General features: G+C 49.8%; 1 protein-coding gene across 1 annotated transcript in view; it reads left to right on the forward strand.

Annotated features, from left to right (window-relative positions):
* Nucleotides 1-6: 6 nt before the first annotated feature.
* Nucleotides 7-19,093, forward strand: part of TGFBI (transforming growth factor, beta-induced, 68kDa) — a 32,049-nt gene continuing 12,962 nt past the window's right edge. The window contains exons 1-7 of the mRNA XM_008582510.1: nucleotides 7-124; nucleotides 5,013-5,111; nucleotides 14,148-14,212; nucleotides 15,456-15,616; nucleotides 15,955-16,119; nucleotides 16,395-16,541; nucleotides 18,589-18,730. Coding sequence (XP_008580732.1) covers nucleotides 15,551-15,616; nucleotides 15,955-16,119; nucleotides 16,395-16,541; nucleotides 18,589-18,730 — 520 coding nt within the window. The 5' untranslated portion in view covers nucleotides 7-124; nucleotides 5,013-5,111; nucleotides 14,148-14,212; nucleotides 15,456-15,550. The remainder of the gene's footprint in view (nucleotides 125-5,012; nucleotides 5,112-14,147; nucleotides 14,213-15,455; nucleotides 15,617-15,954; nucleotides 16,120-16,394; nucleotides 16,542-18,588; nucleotides 18,731-19,093) is intronic.

Raw genomic sequence — 19,093 nt, forward strand, 5'->3', positions numbered from 1 at the left:
TCGTGCGGCTGCTGGCTCTTGCCCTGGCGCTGGCCGTGGGCCCCGCCGCGACCCTGGCGGGCCCCGCCAAATCGCCCTACCAGCTGGTGCTGCAGCACAGCCGGCTCCGGGGCCGCCAGCACGGGTAAGCCGAGCCGCCCCGCGGGGGGCAGCGGAGGGACAGGTCGCCTGGGCTCGGAGCGCACGCCGCTGGGGGCATCGAAGTGGGCTGGAAGAGCAGGGGACAAAGCCCGAACGAAAAGCAGGCAGCGCGGTGGAGGGAGGTGGGGGACGATGGAAGGAAAGCCAGTGGCGGAGGAAGGGGGTGGAGGAGCTGACCAGCGACCCCAGCTGAGGCCAAGAGCGTGAGATGGCCCACGCTTTCAGCCTCTCCTCCCAGCTGATAGGAGGAAGGGAGAGTTGGCAGCCTCCTGCCCAGATTCACGGGAGAAGGTGCCCAGAGCGGAGAGGAAGCCCACCCAGCAGCGCACATATTCCAACCCAGCCAGGTTCTTGTCCAGAGGCTCCAGACATGGGACTGGGGCCACACAAGGTGGCGACATCCAGGGTATCTCAGGCTCCTGTGCACCTGACCATGCCCTGCACCCACCATCTGGCACCAGACAGTGCTCTCTGGGCAAAGCTCGACTCTGCTCACCTATAGTTTTACTTAGTTGTGACAAAGCAGTTGGTGCAACCAGATAGGCTGGAAGCTATAAGAAAGCCTGGCTATGTGTGAAGCAGGCATGGCCTGGTTTTGGATGCAGAAATACCTGTACTGCCCACCTCTGCCTGGGTCTGTGCCACGGTCTTTACCTCTGCCTGGGTTTGCCTCGTAAAGCCAACATATCTTCAGTGTCTCAAAAGAATACTTGCAATGATAATTGTCCCACATTTACAAACCTAGCCATTGCTTTATAATAGATTCCAATTCTGGCTCCAGTGGATATTGCAGGACTATGTGAAAGTGGAGTGTCCTCTCTGGACTCAGTTTCCACATTGGTACATTGTGTGTGAGGGTCATTGAATTCTCTTGCTCTCTATCTGGCAGGGGAGGAGATGCCACAGAGGAGCTTTAGAGGGCAAATCCAGATAGAGGGTCTGTCCTGGCAAAGACCCTGGCACAGACCCAGGCAGAGGTGGGCAGTACAGGTATTTCTACATCCAAAACCAGGCCATGCCTGTTTCATACATAGCCAGGCTTCCTTATAGCTTCCAGCCTACCTGGTTGCACCAACTGCTTTTTCACAACTAGACAAAACTATACATGAGTAGCAGCTCCTCAGGCAAAGCCCAAATGCTATTGAGATCTGGCATTCACACCCCCAGGAGGTGCCCAAACCTCCAGAACACCAGGCAGGTCTATACTCAGATCAAAACTCATTGCTGGGGGTGGAGAGTTGACTTCTTAGGCACTGACATAGCCTTCGTTCCCCACACCTAGGAGTGCTCTGGGCATGGGTACAGGCTGCCCCTTTTAGAGAATATGATTACTTATCTCCTCTTCCTGCAGCTTTATGGTCTTACCTGGCCTATCAGGTGCTCAGGGATTCTGGGGAGAGGGGCTGCTGGGAGCAAGTCTGGCCACCCTGCAGAATGAAATCAAGCCAGGCCATGCTAGAGCCTCAACACCCTTCTGGAAAGAGGAGAGCACAGGGGCTGTCCTGGGTCTTTAGGGAAGTGGGTGAATCATGTTTGACTTAGGGTGTGTGCACAAGAAGGAGAGGGGGCAAGTCAAAAAGATGAAGGGGATATGAGGCCTCAGAGTCATAATGTGAGAAGCTGGCATTTTTATTATCTCTGCCCAACTCACCTTTGGTCTCTCTGCCTTCCTTGCCAATGAAGCATGTTATGTCTGGGTGCCACATCTGCCTGGGAAGTTTGTCTTTCTTCTGTATCTTAGCTACTAAGTCAGGAGAAGATCCCTATAGCATGCCCTGAAGCACTGTCACCCAGAATGGTGTCTCTGTGTATAGCCACAGTGAAGGGTCCCCAAAGGTACTGAGGGAGTTCCACCAAGAACTGTCTCTTTAGCAAACCTTTTTTTCAGAGCCCAGAAAAGACACTGACCAGCCAGGAAAAGGTATTTTTTTTTAAATGCAGATGCTCTTTATTATGAGTTTCAGATATTGGATCAACTTTCCCACTATATTTCTGCAGGCTAATCCTCTTAATTAGCTCTTTGCAGAGCAGTTGGAAAGGCCTATAGTAATCTGTGATGGGCAGAATGATCTAAGTCACACAAGCACCCTCTGCCCCAGTAAAGTCTGGATGCACTGGCACATGAACTGTAACAAAATGGTTGCAGGCTTAGTTGCATTTGCTCTGATCTAACTGTCCCTGAAAATACTATGGGGCTGCCTTGGCCTTGCACACATGGGTGTGGCACCCTGTGCAAATGGATAACCTTATTCAAGCTCCAGCCCCTTGCTCAAAGTGAGAACCGGTGAAAAGGGAAGGAAAACCTCTTTGTTATTTTAAGGAAATGTCGCGTGCTCCGTGATGTGAAGGAAGAGGCAGTAACTGTGCCTTGCTCATGTGCAGCACTTTGTTCCCATCACCACTTTTGCTTTCATCCTCACGACATGACGAGATCTGTTGTCCAGGTTCCCATTATACAGATGGCAAAACTGCAGCTTAGAGGTAGAGTGACTTAATTCAAACACAGAAAGCTGTTGGGAGTGTAATAACTGACATGATCTCTTGGAAAGCTGTGTGTGTGTTGCTGTAGGGAAAGAAAAATATAATACTGAAAGAGAAGTAAAAATGCAATCGCACTTCTGAGTATCAACAACCAAAAACTGGACAAAATTTCCTGAAGCACTTGGTTTCCAAATTTGAGTTGAACGACAACACTATTTTGCTTGAGGCAGAAGGCCCAGAAATGGCTTGCTAATTTCAATTAAACTTCAGCATAAATTTCCTATGTACACGGCCCACCCCACACCCCGTGATGTGAGAGAGAGAGGGTCACAGCTGCCCCCAGTCTCCGTGCCTGTCACAAAGGGCAGCAGCAGTGGAAACTCGCTGTGCAGAGGAATGTTGGAGCCACATCCCCAAGAGACTCACTGAAGATTCGCCAAACGCCTACGGAAAGTTGCAGGGAATTCATCGACAGTAATTGTTTCCTGCCTGGTCAGATAGAAGAACTTCTGGGATTGTACAACAATAAATAGAGCCCAGGGTTGGAGTGTGGCTAGCAGGGACTCTTCAAAGGTTATTTGGGGACTGTCTGACCTATGAATCCCAGGCAGCAAAGAGAGAAGCCAGGTATTTAGAAATCTGCTGGAGACTGCGGGTGTTTGGTCAGCCCCAGCAAGGACTGAAAAGGTGGGGGCCTCCCTCCTGCTGGCCTGCGGTCTCCTTTCCAGCCTTAACTTCTCTAGCCTCATGTTCTTACACAGATTCACTAATAGTCACTGTGCCTCCTCACCCATTCATCTTTGCCTGTTGAACAAAAAGCTGGACAAGAGGTGACAGTCATATGGTAGAAGAGAGAGGGCAGAGAAGTAAAGGTCAGAATGAACTCCCCTCACATCAATAACTTGACTCTGAATATTTGAGAATTGACTAAGTTCCTGCAGCCCCAGTGATGGGGACAGTAGGAGTACCTCTCACTGCAATATTGGTGTGTTTCTGAACAATCCCATGCACATAAAATGATGTCTATGGATTACACTTTTAAAGTAACAGGGGAGTAGATATTAAAGAAATACTCCACCCTTTGGATGGTACCTGAAGCTCTCTGAGCACAGCGGTTTTGTAAAGGCCCTCAGCCTGTGTTTGCTTTGCTTTCCTCTGGCTTGTGATTCAGTCAGATGTACTGTCTGCCTCCAGCTCAGGAAGACCCCCTCCCAATCATTACCAAACAGCCACAGCAGCCTGCTTTTCCCAGGGTCTCCTAATGAAGGTCCCTGCCATCGCCTGGCCTGAGCACAGCTCAGGGTCAGGACTTGGTACACCAGAATAAAATACACAAAAACAAAATCCTATGGTTCTGGAAAAGGCTTCTCAGCAGAAACCCAGGACATTTGCACTCTGCTCTTCCACAGAGTTCCTGAGGATTCTTTTGATCTGGGTGGCCCTGGAGCAGTATTTTCAACAGGTTCATTCCATGCTCTTTCTACACCCTGACTGGGTGCTGGGCCCCTTCCAGAATGTCAGAGACAGAACAAGGCAGAACACTTGCCTCAAGGTTCTTTTGAGGGTAGTTGAAGAGAAGAGACATCCAACGCCCACCCCCATCAATTAGAGGATTCTGTTTGGAACTCAGCATCAAATAGGGACTATATCCCAGGTCAGCAGATGGAAAGAAGAGTGTCACCAGGGGCATTGGAGGGATGGTTCTCTGGGGGATATTAGACCTCAGCTGGGGTCTAAATAATGAGCAACCAAGAATAAATGGGAGAGTGTCCCCCATCATGGTCCTGCCAGCTGCCAGCCATGCCCTCTAGTTTATAGGATGGGCATTCATGATGGGTTGTCTTTGGGTACCAGGCAGCTGGTCTAGGGATACAAAGTGTGTCTGTATATGGAGCTATCTGGGAGGTGCTGGGGCCCTTCCCCCCATGAAGGCAGTGCCTGCAACATGCACTGGGATGCCAGGTTTGGGTTCAGTGTGGGGTGTGGATATAGAAAAAAGCTGGGGATTGTCCCAAAGCTGCTTTGCTTAGCAAATACACCACTTGGACTTTGCTAGTTTTCTCAATCTGTAACATGCAATCTAAAAATGTTAAGATGCTTTTATTCACCCTTACCGAATGCCCATGTCAAAGAGGATACTTGTATGAAATTATATCAATGTGTAAGATAGACTTTAATGATTTTTAATTTGGAGTGGGGGAACTTTCAGGGAATCTAGGTCTAGAAGGCTAAAGTCTATCCCCATGCCATCCTTTGGCATCAAGACTGAAATGGCTGTCTCTCCCTCATCTCTTTAAGTTCTAACAACCCAGGAAGACCAACGTGATGGGCAGGGCATCAAGGTGGGGTAGACGTACTGACCATGCTAACACTGCTGTTTTTGTTTTCAGCCCCAACGTGTGTGCCGTGCAGAAGGTCATTGGCACCAACAAGAAGTACTTCACCAACTGCAAGCAGTGGTACCAGAGGAAGATCTGTGGCAAATCAACGTGAGTATCTGTAACTACCCAAGACCACCAGCCACCAGGGAGGTTGTACTTCATGCATGCCAGCTGCAGGTGCACGGGGCCTGGGCCAGCCTTCTAAAAGGTCAGGCTGCCTAAGGAACCATGAAGATGCATGTGCAAACATGTCAGGGCACTGTGTGCTGGGGAGTGGCATTTTAGGAAGCTGGCCAATTTTGTTTTGCATTTTTAAGGCTGCAGACAAGACTTGAATATGTTTTTCAGGGCTGGTTTGGGATTGCAAGAAGCATAAAATCCTGTGTGTGTGTGTGTGCGCGTGTGTGCGTGTGTGTGTGTTTCTCATTCCTCACTAAATGATACAAATATCCCACGGAGAAGCCACCAGCACGTGACTCTGGAAAAGAAAGCCCCTGCCCTGCAGTCCTAAGGTAAACACTCCCAGAAGACTTAGAATACTGGAAATATGCACATTATGAGACAGCATAGCATGTTAAGAACATAGGTTTGGACTCCCTAATTCAAATCCTGGCTCTGCCACTTACCTGGACAACTTGCTTCATCTTTAGAATTCTCAATTGCCTCATCTGTAAAATGGGAGTAACAAAAGGACCTACCTTACAGGGTTGTTATGAGGATTGAATAAAATAATGTACATAAAAGACTGAATATGGCACCTGGCACATAGTAAGTGCTCGGTAAATGCTAGCTGCTATTATTATTACCCCAGAATCTGCAAATCTAGACCACACAAACAGAAGTAAGAGTGCCAATAGGGCATGGACTGATGTGGTTACAGCAGGGCTTGTTGGTGCTGCTATCAGCATGGAGGGAGGCGGCCTCAACCCAACTGCAGCTGCCTGATGGAGACCAGGTAGTGTGCATGTTCTAACAGCATTCTGAGGAAATCTAATCTGTTTTAGTGCTGTCAACAGACCTTAAAGTTGGTTCTCTTTGACAGATAGAAAGATGTGCTATGTGAACCTCCTGAGCCACTTGTGAGGGCCTTCCTTTTATCTGCACAACAGGAAGATTAAGAAACTCTAAGCTACTATCTTGAACATTTTCCAGTGTTCGAGATTTTTAGATTTACTTCCGTGAGCTTTTGAGCAGACATGTCTTCCAACTTAATAACCATGTCTTTAAAATGTACGTGGAAATAAATATCCCAATGTGTGGCCCTGATTGTGTTAGGTAATTACCAATGCTAGTATGAATTGAGCACCACCTTCTTGTTAGTTCAATTTTCTTTTTTTTGTGATGGCAATCTGGCCACAGGGTGGCGTCTGCCATGCTGTTTCTTGGTGTGCCCCTGTGTTGAAGCATTCGCCTGACTGGTGAACAATAGCTTGATAACATTCCTGGCAGTTCCCAGGCTGACACTGGCTGGTGATGAGCTACCTTGGCTTACTGGTTCTTTTACCTGCATCTTTCTCCATGTTTGTGCCAGGACAAGGCATAAGCAACAGAGCTGTGTGTTGGCATAATGCTCCTGATGATCGAGTCCTCCCTTCTGGTGGAGGTTTGGCTTTGAGAGTGTGGCAATGTGACAGTGCAGCACCCTCGTCCCAGTGAGCGCAGACGGGAACCCAAGCACTGGGAGAAAGAAGAAATGTGTGTGTGTGTTGGGGCAGGGCAGGGAGGGGGGCAAGTAAGGTTTAGAGTAGAGTCAGGCAAAGCCTAGTCACAGCTGTTGACCAAAGCTAAAAGGAGATGATATTCACTTTCTACTCTTGAATGTGGCCGTTGCTTTGGGCAGCTTTGAAAGAGGAAATAAGGACAGAAAAACATGAATTGATATGAAATTTCATGATACAGGACAAGAGAAGCCTTTCCTGGAACATCATGTGCAGTGTCAGGAAGGTGGAGCTGGCTTGGAAAAGATCCAGAGAATTCAGAGAGGGAAAGAGGAAGAGGTAGAACTTATCTCTGTCATCCCAGCAAGCTGCATAAGAGCAGCTTTGCAGGGCACTTGTGTACCCAGGACCGAGACCCATGAGGGACATGCCATCTGATACCATGTGGCCAGAATTAAGTGCCTCAGGTGGGAAGGGGAGAGGGCTCTGCTGGCTGGAGTCATCCTGGGAAAAGTGGGTCCTTGGATGCATTTAGTGGGTGAGAACCAGACTGAAAAATGTGAGCTTGATGGTGGTTGGAGCAAAGAAGACCATCTCCGCATGAGGCTGACGTGGGCAGTGGGAGTTTTCTCAGCAAGACTCCAGAGAAGAAGCTGGAGCAGAAGTGTGTGCTGGGATGAAAGGAAGCAAAGTGCCATGGGGGAGGGGCTCCCCGGCCAACAAGAGGCCCAAGACCAGAAGGAGAATTTGAACTTGAAAGCAGAGGAGGGGTACCAAGCACAGGAGGTGAGGACTTTGCCGTGTGACACAGGGACAGGCCTGCTGAAACAGTACCCTGGAGCCACTTGTCCCCTGTGGTGAGTCCTGAACTCCAGCTGCCAGAGGGGAGGGGACTGGCCACACTCAGTACTGCTACCATCAGGTAAAGCTACACTGTTTTCAGACAATAGATTTTCTGCATTTCCAAAGAGAGAAGAAGCAGTCTTTGGTGCTATGTGTCAGTGTGACATATGGATTTTATTACAGGAAGTGGTTACCAATGAGCCCCTATTGAGTGTATTTTATTACTTGGAAATTCACTTGAGCTTTTATTTCAGATCCTGAAGTGCACCAGACTGATACAATGGCTAATCAGACAAAGAGCGTTGTTGAGGGCGGAAGGCATTCCATGCTGTGATTTCAGGCCCTGGTTTGATTAGTAATCATAAAATTTTTACGTGTGGCAACTTAAGTAAAGGTGCAGGAAATTGTGGTCAGGAAGCCTGGCTGCCTTTTGACAGGCTTCTTTTGTGCAAGCCCCAGGGAGAGGGAGGCCTATTTAACAGCCAAGTAAGAGTTGACATCATGGGGATGTAATAGTCATAGCAGGAGCTCAGACATCATAAACGTGGCACAGGCAGGGCCAGTGTGGGAGCTGGCAGATAGCATGGCAGCTGTTCATTCCAAAAGTCTTGAAATTTTTTCACAAGCAACACATTTCACAAGTGCAAAAGCCATTCTCTGAAGCCAAGATGAGCTGGCAGGACATTCCCATTTCTCCAGTAGCAGGAGTTGCTTTGCCCAGGGGCTGAAATATTAGTACCTCTTCAGCACTGCATTAAAGCTGAGAGATTTAACTTTTACTGAAGTCAGCTGGTATATGGTCGAGCTTTCTATCAGCTGGCTGGGCTGTTTTCAGTAGGTGTAATTCTGGGCAGGGTATTCAGAGCATCTAATGTGAAGCTGAAGAAGAGCCAGCCAGCCTTTTCCTCCCTTTCCCATACCCCACAACCTTGGTCCCAAAAGGAAAAAGAAAAGGATGATGAGAAGCCATCTAGACTATCCCCAGGCCCACACCAGTGCCTCCTGCCCTGTGTCATGTTCCCTGTGCAGCCGGCTGAGACCCCACAGGTAATCTGCTTCAAGATAACTGAGACTTGACATACAGCAAACACTGGAGATTCATCAAACACCCCTGTTAGGCAGTGCTTCCTGAAGGTTCTATCCCATTCTGTAAACTAGGAGGCTGCTTAACTGACATGGAATTTTGTTCTGTTGAGTACCTACGTGAACCCTGTACTACATGGGGTAAGGCCCATGGTAGGTAGAAAAACCACCCCCCGCCCCCCGAAGATGTCCACATCCTAATCCCCAAACCTGTAAATATGTTCCCTTACACGGAAAGGGGGACTTTGCAGATATGATTAAGAGGGGGAGATTATCCTGGAGCATCTGGTGAGTGTGATATAATCACAGAGTCCTTATAAGAGGGAGGCAGCAGGTCAGAGTCAGAGAAGGAAATGGAATGATGAAAGCTGAAGCTGGAGTGACGCGACCATGAGCCAGGGAGTGCAGGCAGCCTCTAGAGGCCAGGAAAGGCAGGCAAGGGTTCTCCCCTGCAGTCTCTGTAAGGAATGCAGCCTTTGATTTTAGCCCCATAAGGCCAATCTCTGACTCTAACCTCAGGAATTGTAAGATAAAAACTTTGTGTTGTTTTAAGTCACTAAATTTGTATTTTGTTACAGCAAGCATTGGGAAAAAATTCTATTGAATTCTGTAGATGTGTTATGGGAGATTTACTTATCACAATGCAATTTGTGATCTGTGGTCTCATGTAGGACTTTGTTTTCAATGAAGTTATTAACCTGGCTTCAATCTAAAGTTTATAGCTAGAGGTTTTTTAGAAGAAGCTCAACAACTGAGCACTTAGTGAATATCAAGCATCTGTTAGGTGCTTCTTATTTGTAAGCTCATTAATTTGTCACAATTACCCTAAAAGATCAGTACAGTTATTAGCCAACTTACAGATGGGGAAACTGAGGCTCAGAAAGCCTAAGCGACCTGCTCAAAGCCAGCCACTGGTCAGTGGGGAAGGCCTGTCCACTCTACATGCTGCCTCCAGAGAGGACCAAGCCTAACAGCTAATGTCAGTGAAATGGGAAGTGCACAAGTGAGCAGGCCTGCAGGGCCTGGGCGGGCTGCCCCAAGTCTCTCTCTACAGCCCCCAAACCTGTAGCTGTGGTTCCCAGAGACAAGGCTGCCACAGGGTCAGAGAAGCCATTTGGCCCAGAGGCACCAACCTTCTCCCAGTTGCTCATAATGACTGGTGGTCACTAAGATCCCGTGCTGCAGGGGGTCCCCCAATACCCCTGGTCAGATGAAGGTCACAGGAACTGAGGAGACACAGTCAGCATTCAGGAGCCCCCACATGCCCTCACACACCACACACAAACAGATTGCCACAAAAGATGTTAGTCCCGTTCTTAAAGATTCCATCCTCATCACTAACCAGGCTGGCCCCTGGTGAATGTGGTGTGAGGCCTTGGCTCATGGACAGTAGGTTACAGCAAGCCCTCATGTTCTACCAGGAGGTTTAAGAACCAGCCTGGCTGCATTCCCAAGGCCAGGAGTGCAGAAAATGAACTGCTCCAGGCAGGTACTCCGTGGGGCCTGTCGAAAGTCTAGACGACAACAGTCTATGTTGCTCTGTGATTCCTCTTGGAAATCATGACCCACTAAGTGGTTTACCTTACTGGCTCGCAGCCTCCATTCCCTGTCCCATCTGCTTCCTGAGTCTCGTTAATCTCCAGGCATTTACAGCCTGAACAGCCAGCCAAATGGTGAGTGCCCTAGGGAGAGTGGTCGTTTCCAGTTACTGTATTAACTTCTCGGAAAATTATTTTGGGGAGAGAAATATCAATACTTCTCTCCATCTAGTCATGAGTACAAACGTTAAAGGGGCATGGAGGACAGCTTCCCAAACATCTCTATTTCTAGACCGTGGGTCGACACCATCCTTCTGCCCCTCTCTTAAATGCCTTCCTAATTCAGGTACTTTCTTCCTCAAATTATTCTTCTGTCCTGGGAAGCTGGAACAAAATAATTAGTAGCTCATTGCCCTAGAGGATATGCTTTTTCTGACCTGAAGTTTTCATTTATTAGACTATGTCTGGTCAGGGAGAAGCCAGGAGCCCTTAATCAGAGCAGCTCTGGTTGATGAAATTAGATTCAGAGACTAACAGATTGGTCCTTTCTGTAAAGGGAAGCCTAAGAACTTGGGGGCCACAGATGGGAGCCCTTGTGGTCTCCATGCTTTCCTGCATTCATCCTAGAGAGATGGTGTCAGACCCACGACTCTTTGATTGCCCCCCAGCCCATCTCCCCACAGCATCTGTGTTTTCCCCAAGACCAGAGCCCATGCAGAGGGGCACACTGAGCTCAGCACTAATGAGACTGCCAGCCCAGAAATGTTCGGTCAAGATTGTATCAATGTGCTATTTTCTTGTCTGCACTTTACAGCTGCCCTGTGATTCTCTGGGGCTATGTAGAGTAAGGGCTGGTATTGTTGGGACAGCTGGGAGCAACTCCCAGCAGTGGAACCATCTCACCCCACAAGGCTGCTGTGCTCCTGCTGAGAGGCACGGCTTATGCCTGCAAACCTAGAGAGGGTGGGGATTCCAGCTTGTGGGCAGCAGGAAGGCAGGGGGAGAGGGCAGCAGGGCAAGAGGATGAGGGGAAGCTGCTTGGCAGAGCCACGGTCGGTTAACCAGGAAAAGGCCTTTGGCTGGGTGAGGCTCTGCAGCCTCAGGGACTGAGCCGCTGCTGTGGGGAGTGTGCTGCATAAGCATCCACGTGTGGTGGCAGAGCGTGGTCCAACTGCTGTGGGACACATGGAGAGGAGCAGTGAGTGCTAGCAAGGGTCAGCCCCAGTCACTCTGGAGATACCATCTGTGTCCTCTAGATGTCAAACATTGCAAATCAGCCTTCTTTCCCCCAAATATGTGCATTGTTATGAGCAATGAAAAAAAGGGTTGGACTTGGTGAAATGCAAGGAGAGTCCGAGGTCTGCCCTTGCCCACCTGTGATGTTAAGAAATCCCTTTGCCGCTCAGAGCCCTTGCGCCTTTCTCTCTGCTTCCATCTTAAGCTACCCTTCTCCATGCTGAGACTTTTCTGCTTAGATCTGTCCCTTCCTCCCCAGCCCCATAGCCCTCCCTTTCTCCTGATGTCTTTCTCTGCCCTGCCCCTGACACACATACACACACCTGGCCACAGGAACCCGTAAGTTCACATTTGGAGAGTTGGTTTTCTTTTGTCCTCAATGAAATCCTGGTGAGGCTGCTTGAGCTGTTCAGCTCTTTAGCAGTTTTTTGAGATGGAATTCAGAAGCCAATGTTATGGAAGAAGAGTGTTTGGCCAGCTTGGTTGGGGGCTGCAAGCCGTGAAGTGTGCACATCCATGTGCACAGTGGGCCCCAAGACTGGGACTCTTGAAGATAAGACTATTCCCCCAACTGTGTTTCTCCAACTCCGTGGAATTTCACACAGACACTTTTGGAAAGAAACTAAGTTTTAGGGGACTTGACCTAATCCCACCTCCCCATCCCCAGCCACAGAACCCTGGTATTTATCAGAGAAAGCCTGGATCCCATGTATGGGTGTCCCCTGGTCCTATGGGTTCAAGGCTTGGAGCTCTCCCTGTACGTAGCCGGGAGTAGTTGGCAGACACCATCCTCAGAAAGAGTGCTTCTCTATTCCCTTCTTAGAAATGAGACTGTTGACTAGAATGGTAAATGTGAGATCGGAAAGAACTTTAGAAATCATCTAGTTTAACTTCATCCAATTTTATAGATTGGGAAACAGAGACCAGAGAGAGAAATGGACTTTCAAGGTCACTCTTCTAGTTACTGATGGATCACAAGCCAAGTCTCCTAATTCTAGTACTGTTTCTCTCATACCACATTGCCTTTGAAAGTTGTGTATTAGTCAAATCTTACTTTAGTTCCAGAGATGACTTTAGTCTCCAAAGATAAAGTTGTGGGTCGGTCAAGGTCAGTCCTGAGACCACAGCCTGTTTAGCTCTTATAAGTACAAGGATGAAAGGTTATAAAAGAACAGGATGGCAGGAAGGCTGGAGAAAAGGGGGAAAGAGGAGTAGGGTGGAGACAGCAGGGCAAAGAAGAATGTGACATACCTTGTCACTCCTCAGTCTTTTCCTGGGGGGCCATTCCTAGCAAAGTGGCACCTGCAGCTTCCTGGCTGCCTGAGAATCCTGGCTAATGTGTGTGTCTCTGAAACACCCCCCTGGATAATGGATGAACCAGGATTCATTCTCATTTGACCAAGTCTTCCATAAGATGACTTTAATTGAATTAACAAGAGCAGTATGTCCCTGGCACACTAACACTCTCCAGCACCCCAAAACCCGATCAGCTTGACTCTCTCTGCTTCCCGATTAGCCTGACTCTCTCCTGGTGATGTCATTAAAGTGTCTGCTAGTCCCACAGTGAGTGAGCCATTCTGTGGTAAAACCCTCTGCAATTAAAGTCTGAGTTTTCTCCTGTCCCAAAGGGCATATCCATGTATAAGAAAGGAAGGGGAAGGATGTGGCTGTTGGTGTTTGGTTTCAGGGCTGCCAAGGAGAGGTGAACTCAAGCTGGGCAGAGTGGAACTTGGGGATTTGACTTTATGCAAGTCTTTCTTAGGTGTAGGCTTTCAGAGCACATCCTTTCTTGCAATATTATGGGAATTTTCAGTCTTTGGGGCTTCCTTAGGATATTGGGTTAGCTGAAGCTATGTGTTCCAGACCTCCAGACAGTGGTCAATGTCCCATGATGGACTGGTCTGAGTTAGGAGAGGAGGAGGTTTTGGTTTTCCTCAACAAATGTTTTCAAAGTTTAAAACTGTACACTCCCAGTCTTGTGTTCATCCAAATGCAAAGAATCTTGCAAACTGGCAGTATTCCCGGTCTCCTGAGAGGACAATGGGATGTTTGAAGGATGAGCATGGGTGGGGGAACACTTTACTATATAATCCTTTGTCTATTTGCGATTTGAAACCATAAAAATGTTTTTATTGATTACATTTTTTAATTAAAAAAAGTTTTTAAATCCAAGGATCTTCATAAGAGAAACTTTATATTTATTTTGATTTTAACGTTTGATTGTGAAGGCTGAGAAAAACTTGATAATCATATATACCCTACCCTTTTTGGTTATTAAGTCAGAGTTAAAAGACCTGAGGGATTTAATCCAATGACCACTGCATGATACACGTGTGCTTTTTACATATGAGGAAACTGAGATCCGGAGAGAAGAGGGGACTGGCTGGGGATGTCGCAGCTAGTTAGTGGCAGACTCAGAGCTAGAACTGGTGGAGGGCTTTTTCTGCCCCCTGCTGCCTCTCAGCACTAATCATCAGGTTTCCCATGAATTATGTCGGAGATAAATTCTTGGTGAGTTATGTTTTCTAGAGTCCTCCTAAAACTGCCAGAGTCCTGTTTCCTCATTGGTTTGCTGTAGGTGTTGGCAGCCATCAGGAACATCCGCAGAGCCCAGGAGGAGTGAGAGACTCCTTGCCAACAAAAGGCACAATATGACTTAGAAAATGATCTCCTATGAGAGGGGGTACTTCCTCTTCCTCAGTGGTGGGGTGATTCTTCCTGGAGAGGTCCCGATGATATGTGAGGAGTGAAGCCCGCCTAACACACGTCTGTGGGTCTCGTTACAGAGTCATCAGCTACGAGTGCTGTCCTGGATATGAGAAGGTCCCGGGAGAGAAGGGCTGTCCAGCAGGTGAATAGGCCTGGCCTTGCCTGGTGGTGTGGATGGAACGGAGCAGTGGGAGGGAGGGATACCCGTGTAAGAGGCAGCAGAGTCTGTGGGGGGCTATCCGTAGCCTGAGGATGTGCTGGCATTCTCCCCATGTGCCCGCTGGCCTTGAGGGTGCATGCGAGGGGCCAGGATGGAAGCTGGATACAGCGCATTTCCTCAGTGGCTCCTTGACAAGTGGGTGGAGCAGACGCCAGCTCTGGGCTGCCTCAGGTCTTCTCAGCAGGTGCAGGCTCCTGGCCTTGTGGTTGGTGGCTGGGAGTGAGTCTAAACGTGTCCAGCAGTGCTGGCCTGGTTGCTGATCAGCCCTGCTAGACAGTGGGTGGGGTAGCTTGGTCTCTGGCTGGGCTGGGAACCCCAAGCCACCTCTGCCTCACTCTGCATCTATACCTGGTCCCTTGGAGTTTGGTAGGGAGGAGAGTGGCAGGCCAGATGGGCTCACCCAGAGCCAACAAAGGGCACCACGAATGGCCACATGGGGCCAAAGGGAGCACGGCACCTGTGAATTTTGTCAGAGCCACCCACCACCAGAAACTGTTTTATAGTTAAGAATAGGAGAGTGAGATTTAAAAGGGAGGGGGCAATTTGGTTGGTGCCAAGGTCACGAGGAGGATGTGGTTGGTGTGGGCGGGGCCATGGCATTGCTGACTCAGTGGAAGGCGGGGCAGGGGGTGGAAGGCGGGGCAGGGGGCGGAAATCGATGAGATGAGGAGATGGACCTTAGAAGGGGAGCTCAACCTCTGAACCCTATTCAGACCCTTCAAAATGAACATTAAGTTCACGGTCTAAGAAGGCCCTTCTAAACTTCAGACTACTTTTAAGAAATAACATTTTATTGCCTGCAAATACACACAGTACCTCTAAGATTTATAAAGTTCTTTCATTCTAGTAGAGGCCATCAGAGAACCAGTTCTATAACTAGATAAATCTGTAAGACTAGTTGTAATTAGAATATCTATTTCTGGTGCACCATGCTGCTTGTGTTATCTAAGCATCTGTAAAGCATTGGACCTACTGAGTCATTTCAAGAAGCACATAACAAGGCTGAAGTTCCGCAGCAGGAGGCTGTCTCTGGGCTTTTCTAGATGCTTCCTCGCCCCTCCTCACCTACTGATGAACCGTCCTCTCCAGGTAGGAAGGGAGGGTGTAGTCTGCTTATGGAGGGTGCCCAGAGGCCCATCCTTCCTTCTGTCTTCTGCCCCTGCAGCCCTGCCACTCTCAAACCTTTACGAGACCCTGGGAGTTGTGGGATCGACCACCACTCAGCTGTACACGGACCGCACTGAGAAGCTGAGGCCTGAGATGGAGGGGCCCGGGAGCTTCACCATCTTCGCTCCCAGCAACGAAGCCTGGGCTTCCTTGCCAGCTGTGAGATGACCTCCTTCTGCCCTGGGGACTCTTACTGGGGACTGCCTTACTTCCCAAGGGTGGGCATGAAGAATGGGGTTCAGTAGTGATTTCCTACTGTTTCAGGAAGCTTTTTACATAACCCCTCAGATAAAACCATGGAACTTGCGCTAAAGTATAGCTCAAGCGCCCCATCCTGCCCATTGCACAGACAGACCTTGGTGCTCACTGAGGAGGGATCCTTGGCAGAAGAGAGGCTGGGCCCAGGGGAACTTAAGAAGCCTGTTTCCTGGGGTATCAAGGACCCATCTCTTGAACATGGGGTCTGCAGCTCCCTGTCACACTGTCCTTCCCTCTAGGAAGTGCTGGACTCCCTGGTAAGCAACGTCAACATCGAGCTGCTCAACGCCCTTCGTTACCACATGGTGGGCAGGAGGGTCCTGACAGATGAGCTGAAACATGGCATGGCCCTCACCTCCATGTACCAGAACTCCGACATCCAGATCCACCACTATCCCAATGGGGTACGGGACTCCCCAGCTATGTGGCAGTGTCTTGTCTACAATGAGCTCGCTTCTGGTCCCTACGTGGAGCTGGTCTCTGAGTTTTGCCCTGCAGCTGTGATAAGCTGTAGAAAAGCCCCTGCCTGCTTGTGCCTGCTTCTCCTCGGGCCCTCTAGTTCCACAGCTTGTGGGACTCACATTCTGCCACTGTGTTGGGAAACACTGTTTCCCCCCTGGGGCTTGGGGACCATGCCTCTGTTGTGTCAACCACTCATCCTTGCTTCTTCTCTGGGCAGGTCGTAACCGTCAACTGTGCTCGGTTGCTGAAGGCCGACCACCATGCGACCAATGGTGTGGTACACCTCATCGATAAGGTCATCTCCACTGTCACCAACAACATCCAGCAGATCATCGAGATTGAGGACACCTTTGAGACACTTCGGGTGAGAGACTGCCCTGGGCGGAGGCCCAGGCTGGAAACACGCTGCCTCCTAAGAGAGTCCTGAGAGGACCTCTTCTGCAGGAGGAGCAGACGATGTCTCATGTAGGGAAACAAGAGCAAGTGCCCCTAAATGCCCATGAACATGGAGAAACCACTAATCAGACACTCAGCTTGACCTAACCTGTGAAATTCCCTGTCTATCTTCTCCTTTGTAAAGCCTTCCTTTCCTTGGCTCCCCTAGAAAGTTCAGTGGTTTGTAGCTGTAGCAGGACAGGATCCTCTGAGCCCTGGGCTGCCTGGGCCTGCCCTGTGGTTTCCAGAGGTGGGAGGTCCCTTCCTCCCAGATGGTGGCTCTCATGAGAGGAACTAGAATAAATGGCCTGTCGGGCTGCACAGTGCTTCTGAATCACGTGTTCACCCCACTCCACCTCAGGACTCCTACCCTAGCCATACCTGTGCTTCCTTGGAGCTCAGACCAGTAGAAGGGCCACCAGTATGGTCACAGGAATCTGGGGTCTGACTTCTGGCCTGGCTTCTGACTGCTGTGGGCCACAGAATACTGTTTCTCCACGCCTCCGCCCCACCCCCTGCAGGCACTTGTCTCACAACCGGAGGGGCATGCAGGCGTTCCTCTTGGCAGCGGCTGCTCAGGAGGAAGTGAACACAGGCTGCCCTGTCAGGGTTTTTGCCCTGATTCAAGGAGAACTTCCTAACCACAAAGGATGCAAGTGGGAGTGGGATGGTCCCTCCCTGGAGATCTCCAACACAGAGAGAAAAACACAGTGGGGCTTGCTGGCATCACTGGGTGACAGCAAGTGGCCCTGGAGGGCCCGGGGAGTCTGGCTCTCTAGGCTCTTCTTCTTTTCTTCTGAATCACTCAAAAGGCAGGGAGGGGTCTACAAGGAGATGATGTTCCTGCAAAGTTGGCTGCACATAGTTTGATTAATAGCAGTTGATCCTATTGAGGAACCTCCTCTTACAATATGTTTGGTGAATATTCCTTCCTTCCTTCTTCCCCTCTGACCCTCCCTAACGCCCATCTTTCCTCTTCTAATACACACTTGTTAAGCACCTGCTACCACCCTGGTATGGTACTGTGTGCCAGGGGCATAGAGGTGAACAAGCAGACAAGTTTCTGTCCTCGGTGGAACTAACATTCTGTCTGTTGAGACAGACCAGAAGGAAATAAACAAGGTGATAAGCCACAGATGGCAAAGAGCCTTGTGAAGTGAGCAGGTAAACGTGAGCAAGGGTAGTGGGGGCAGGCCACGTGGGATTGGCGGTCAGGGACCGTGCCTCTGGAACAGATGACTTTTGAAGGATGAGAATGGGCCAGTTATACAAAATTCTGGGGCAAGAGCCCACCCAGCAGAGGGGAGAGCAAGGCTAAGGGCTGGGAAGCAGGAGCAGCAGCTGCAGAGGCTAGGGGGCCACCGTGAGGAGCGCCAAGTGGCCAGAAGGTGAGGTCGGAGCCTTGCAGACGGGGGAAGAAGTCTGTCTCCATCCTGAGAGCAGCAGGGAGCCACTCAGGCTTTTAGAAGATCGTCCTGGCTGCCGTGTAGAGAAGGAGTTATGTGATCCTCACACTCATGGAGCTCACACAAGGAATTACCTTTTGAATTCCAGCTGTGAGAAGGGCAGCCAGCTGTGAACATGTGTGTAGCAGACAGACTCACTTTCATCTGGGGGCAGGGGCAGGGTAGGGGATGACCTCCCAGAGAAATGATATTTTAGTCAAAGAGGAAATAGAGTCAGAGAAGCAAAGAAGGGGAAGGGCAGAGGGAAGGGCAGGGGCAAAGGCCCAGAGGCAGGAAGGAAGCAGACATGCTACGTACCTGAAAGATGCCCGGCATGGCTGGAGCTTAGACAGGCAAGGCCCCTGGAGGTTGTGGTAAGTGGTGGGCTTTGGTTTGCTTCTCTTTTCATCTTGGGCTTCTACCAAAGCCTGGAGCCTTCAAGGGGGGATGGCGAGGCTGTGTGTGTGTGCGTCTCATTGCGGAGAACCTCAGAGCCTTCAAGAAACACTCCATTCTCTCCCCTCCCCACAGGCTGCCGTGGCCGCCTCAGGGCTCAACACCTTGCTAGAGGGTGATGGTCAGTTCACGCTCTTGGCCCCGACCAATGAGGCCTTTGAAAAGATCCCTGCTGAGACTTTGAACCGGATCCTGGGCGACCCAGAGGCCCTTAGAGGTGAGCAGCCCTTGGCTCCTGCCGCTGCCTCACTGGAGTGGCCAGACTGAGCCCAAGACTTACTCTAGTCCAACATAGATGTGCCACCCACCATGAGGTGACTCTCAGGGTGGCCGCTGCAGCTGTGGCTTGGGACCATCCTGTCCTGTTGTCCCCAGCTGGCCTTATCTCTGCAGAAGCGAGAGTGGAGTCCCACCCTGACAATGGGGGAAAAGTCCACAATCCAGCAGCCTTTGTCTAGGGACACAGTTGGACTGAGGAGGGAGGCAGAGCTGTAGGTCCACAGCCAACCCTGGTCAAAGGGACAGTTAAAGGCTTGATTGACCAAGGCTAGGGCAAGGCTCTCAGGTGGAGCAGCAGCTT

This window comes from Galeopterus variegatus, unplaced genomic scaffold (assembly GCF_000696425.1).
Source record: "Galeopterus variegatus unplaced genomic scaffold, G_variegatus-3.0.2 Scaffold2656, whole genome shotgun sequence".
NCBI classification, from domain to species: domain Eukaryota; kingdom Metazoa; phylum Chordata; class Mammalia; order Dermoptera; family Cynocephalidae; genus Galeopterus; species Galeopterus variegatus.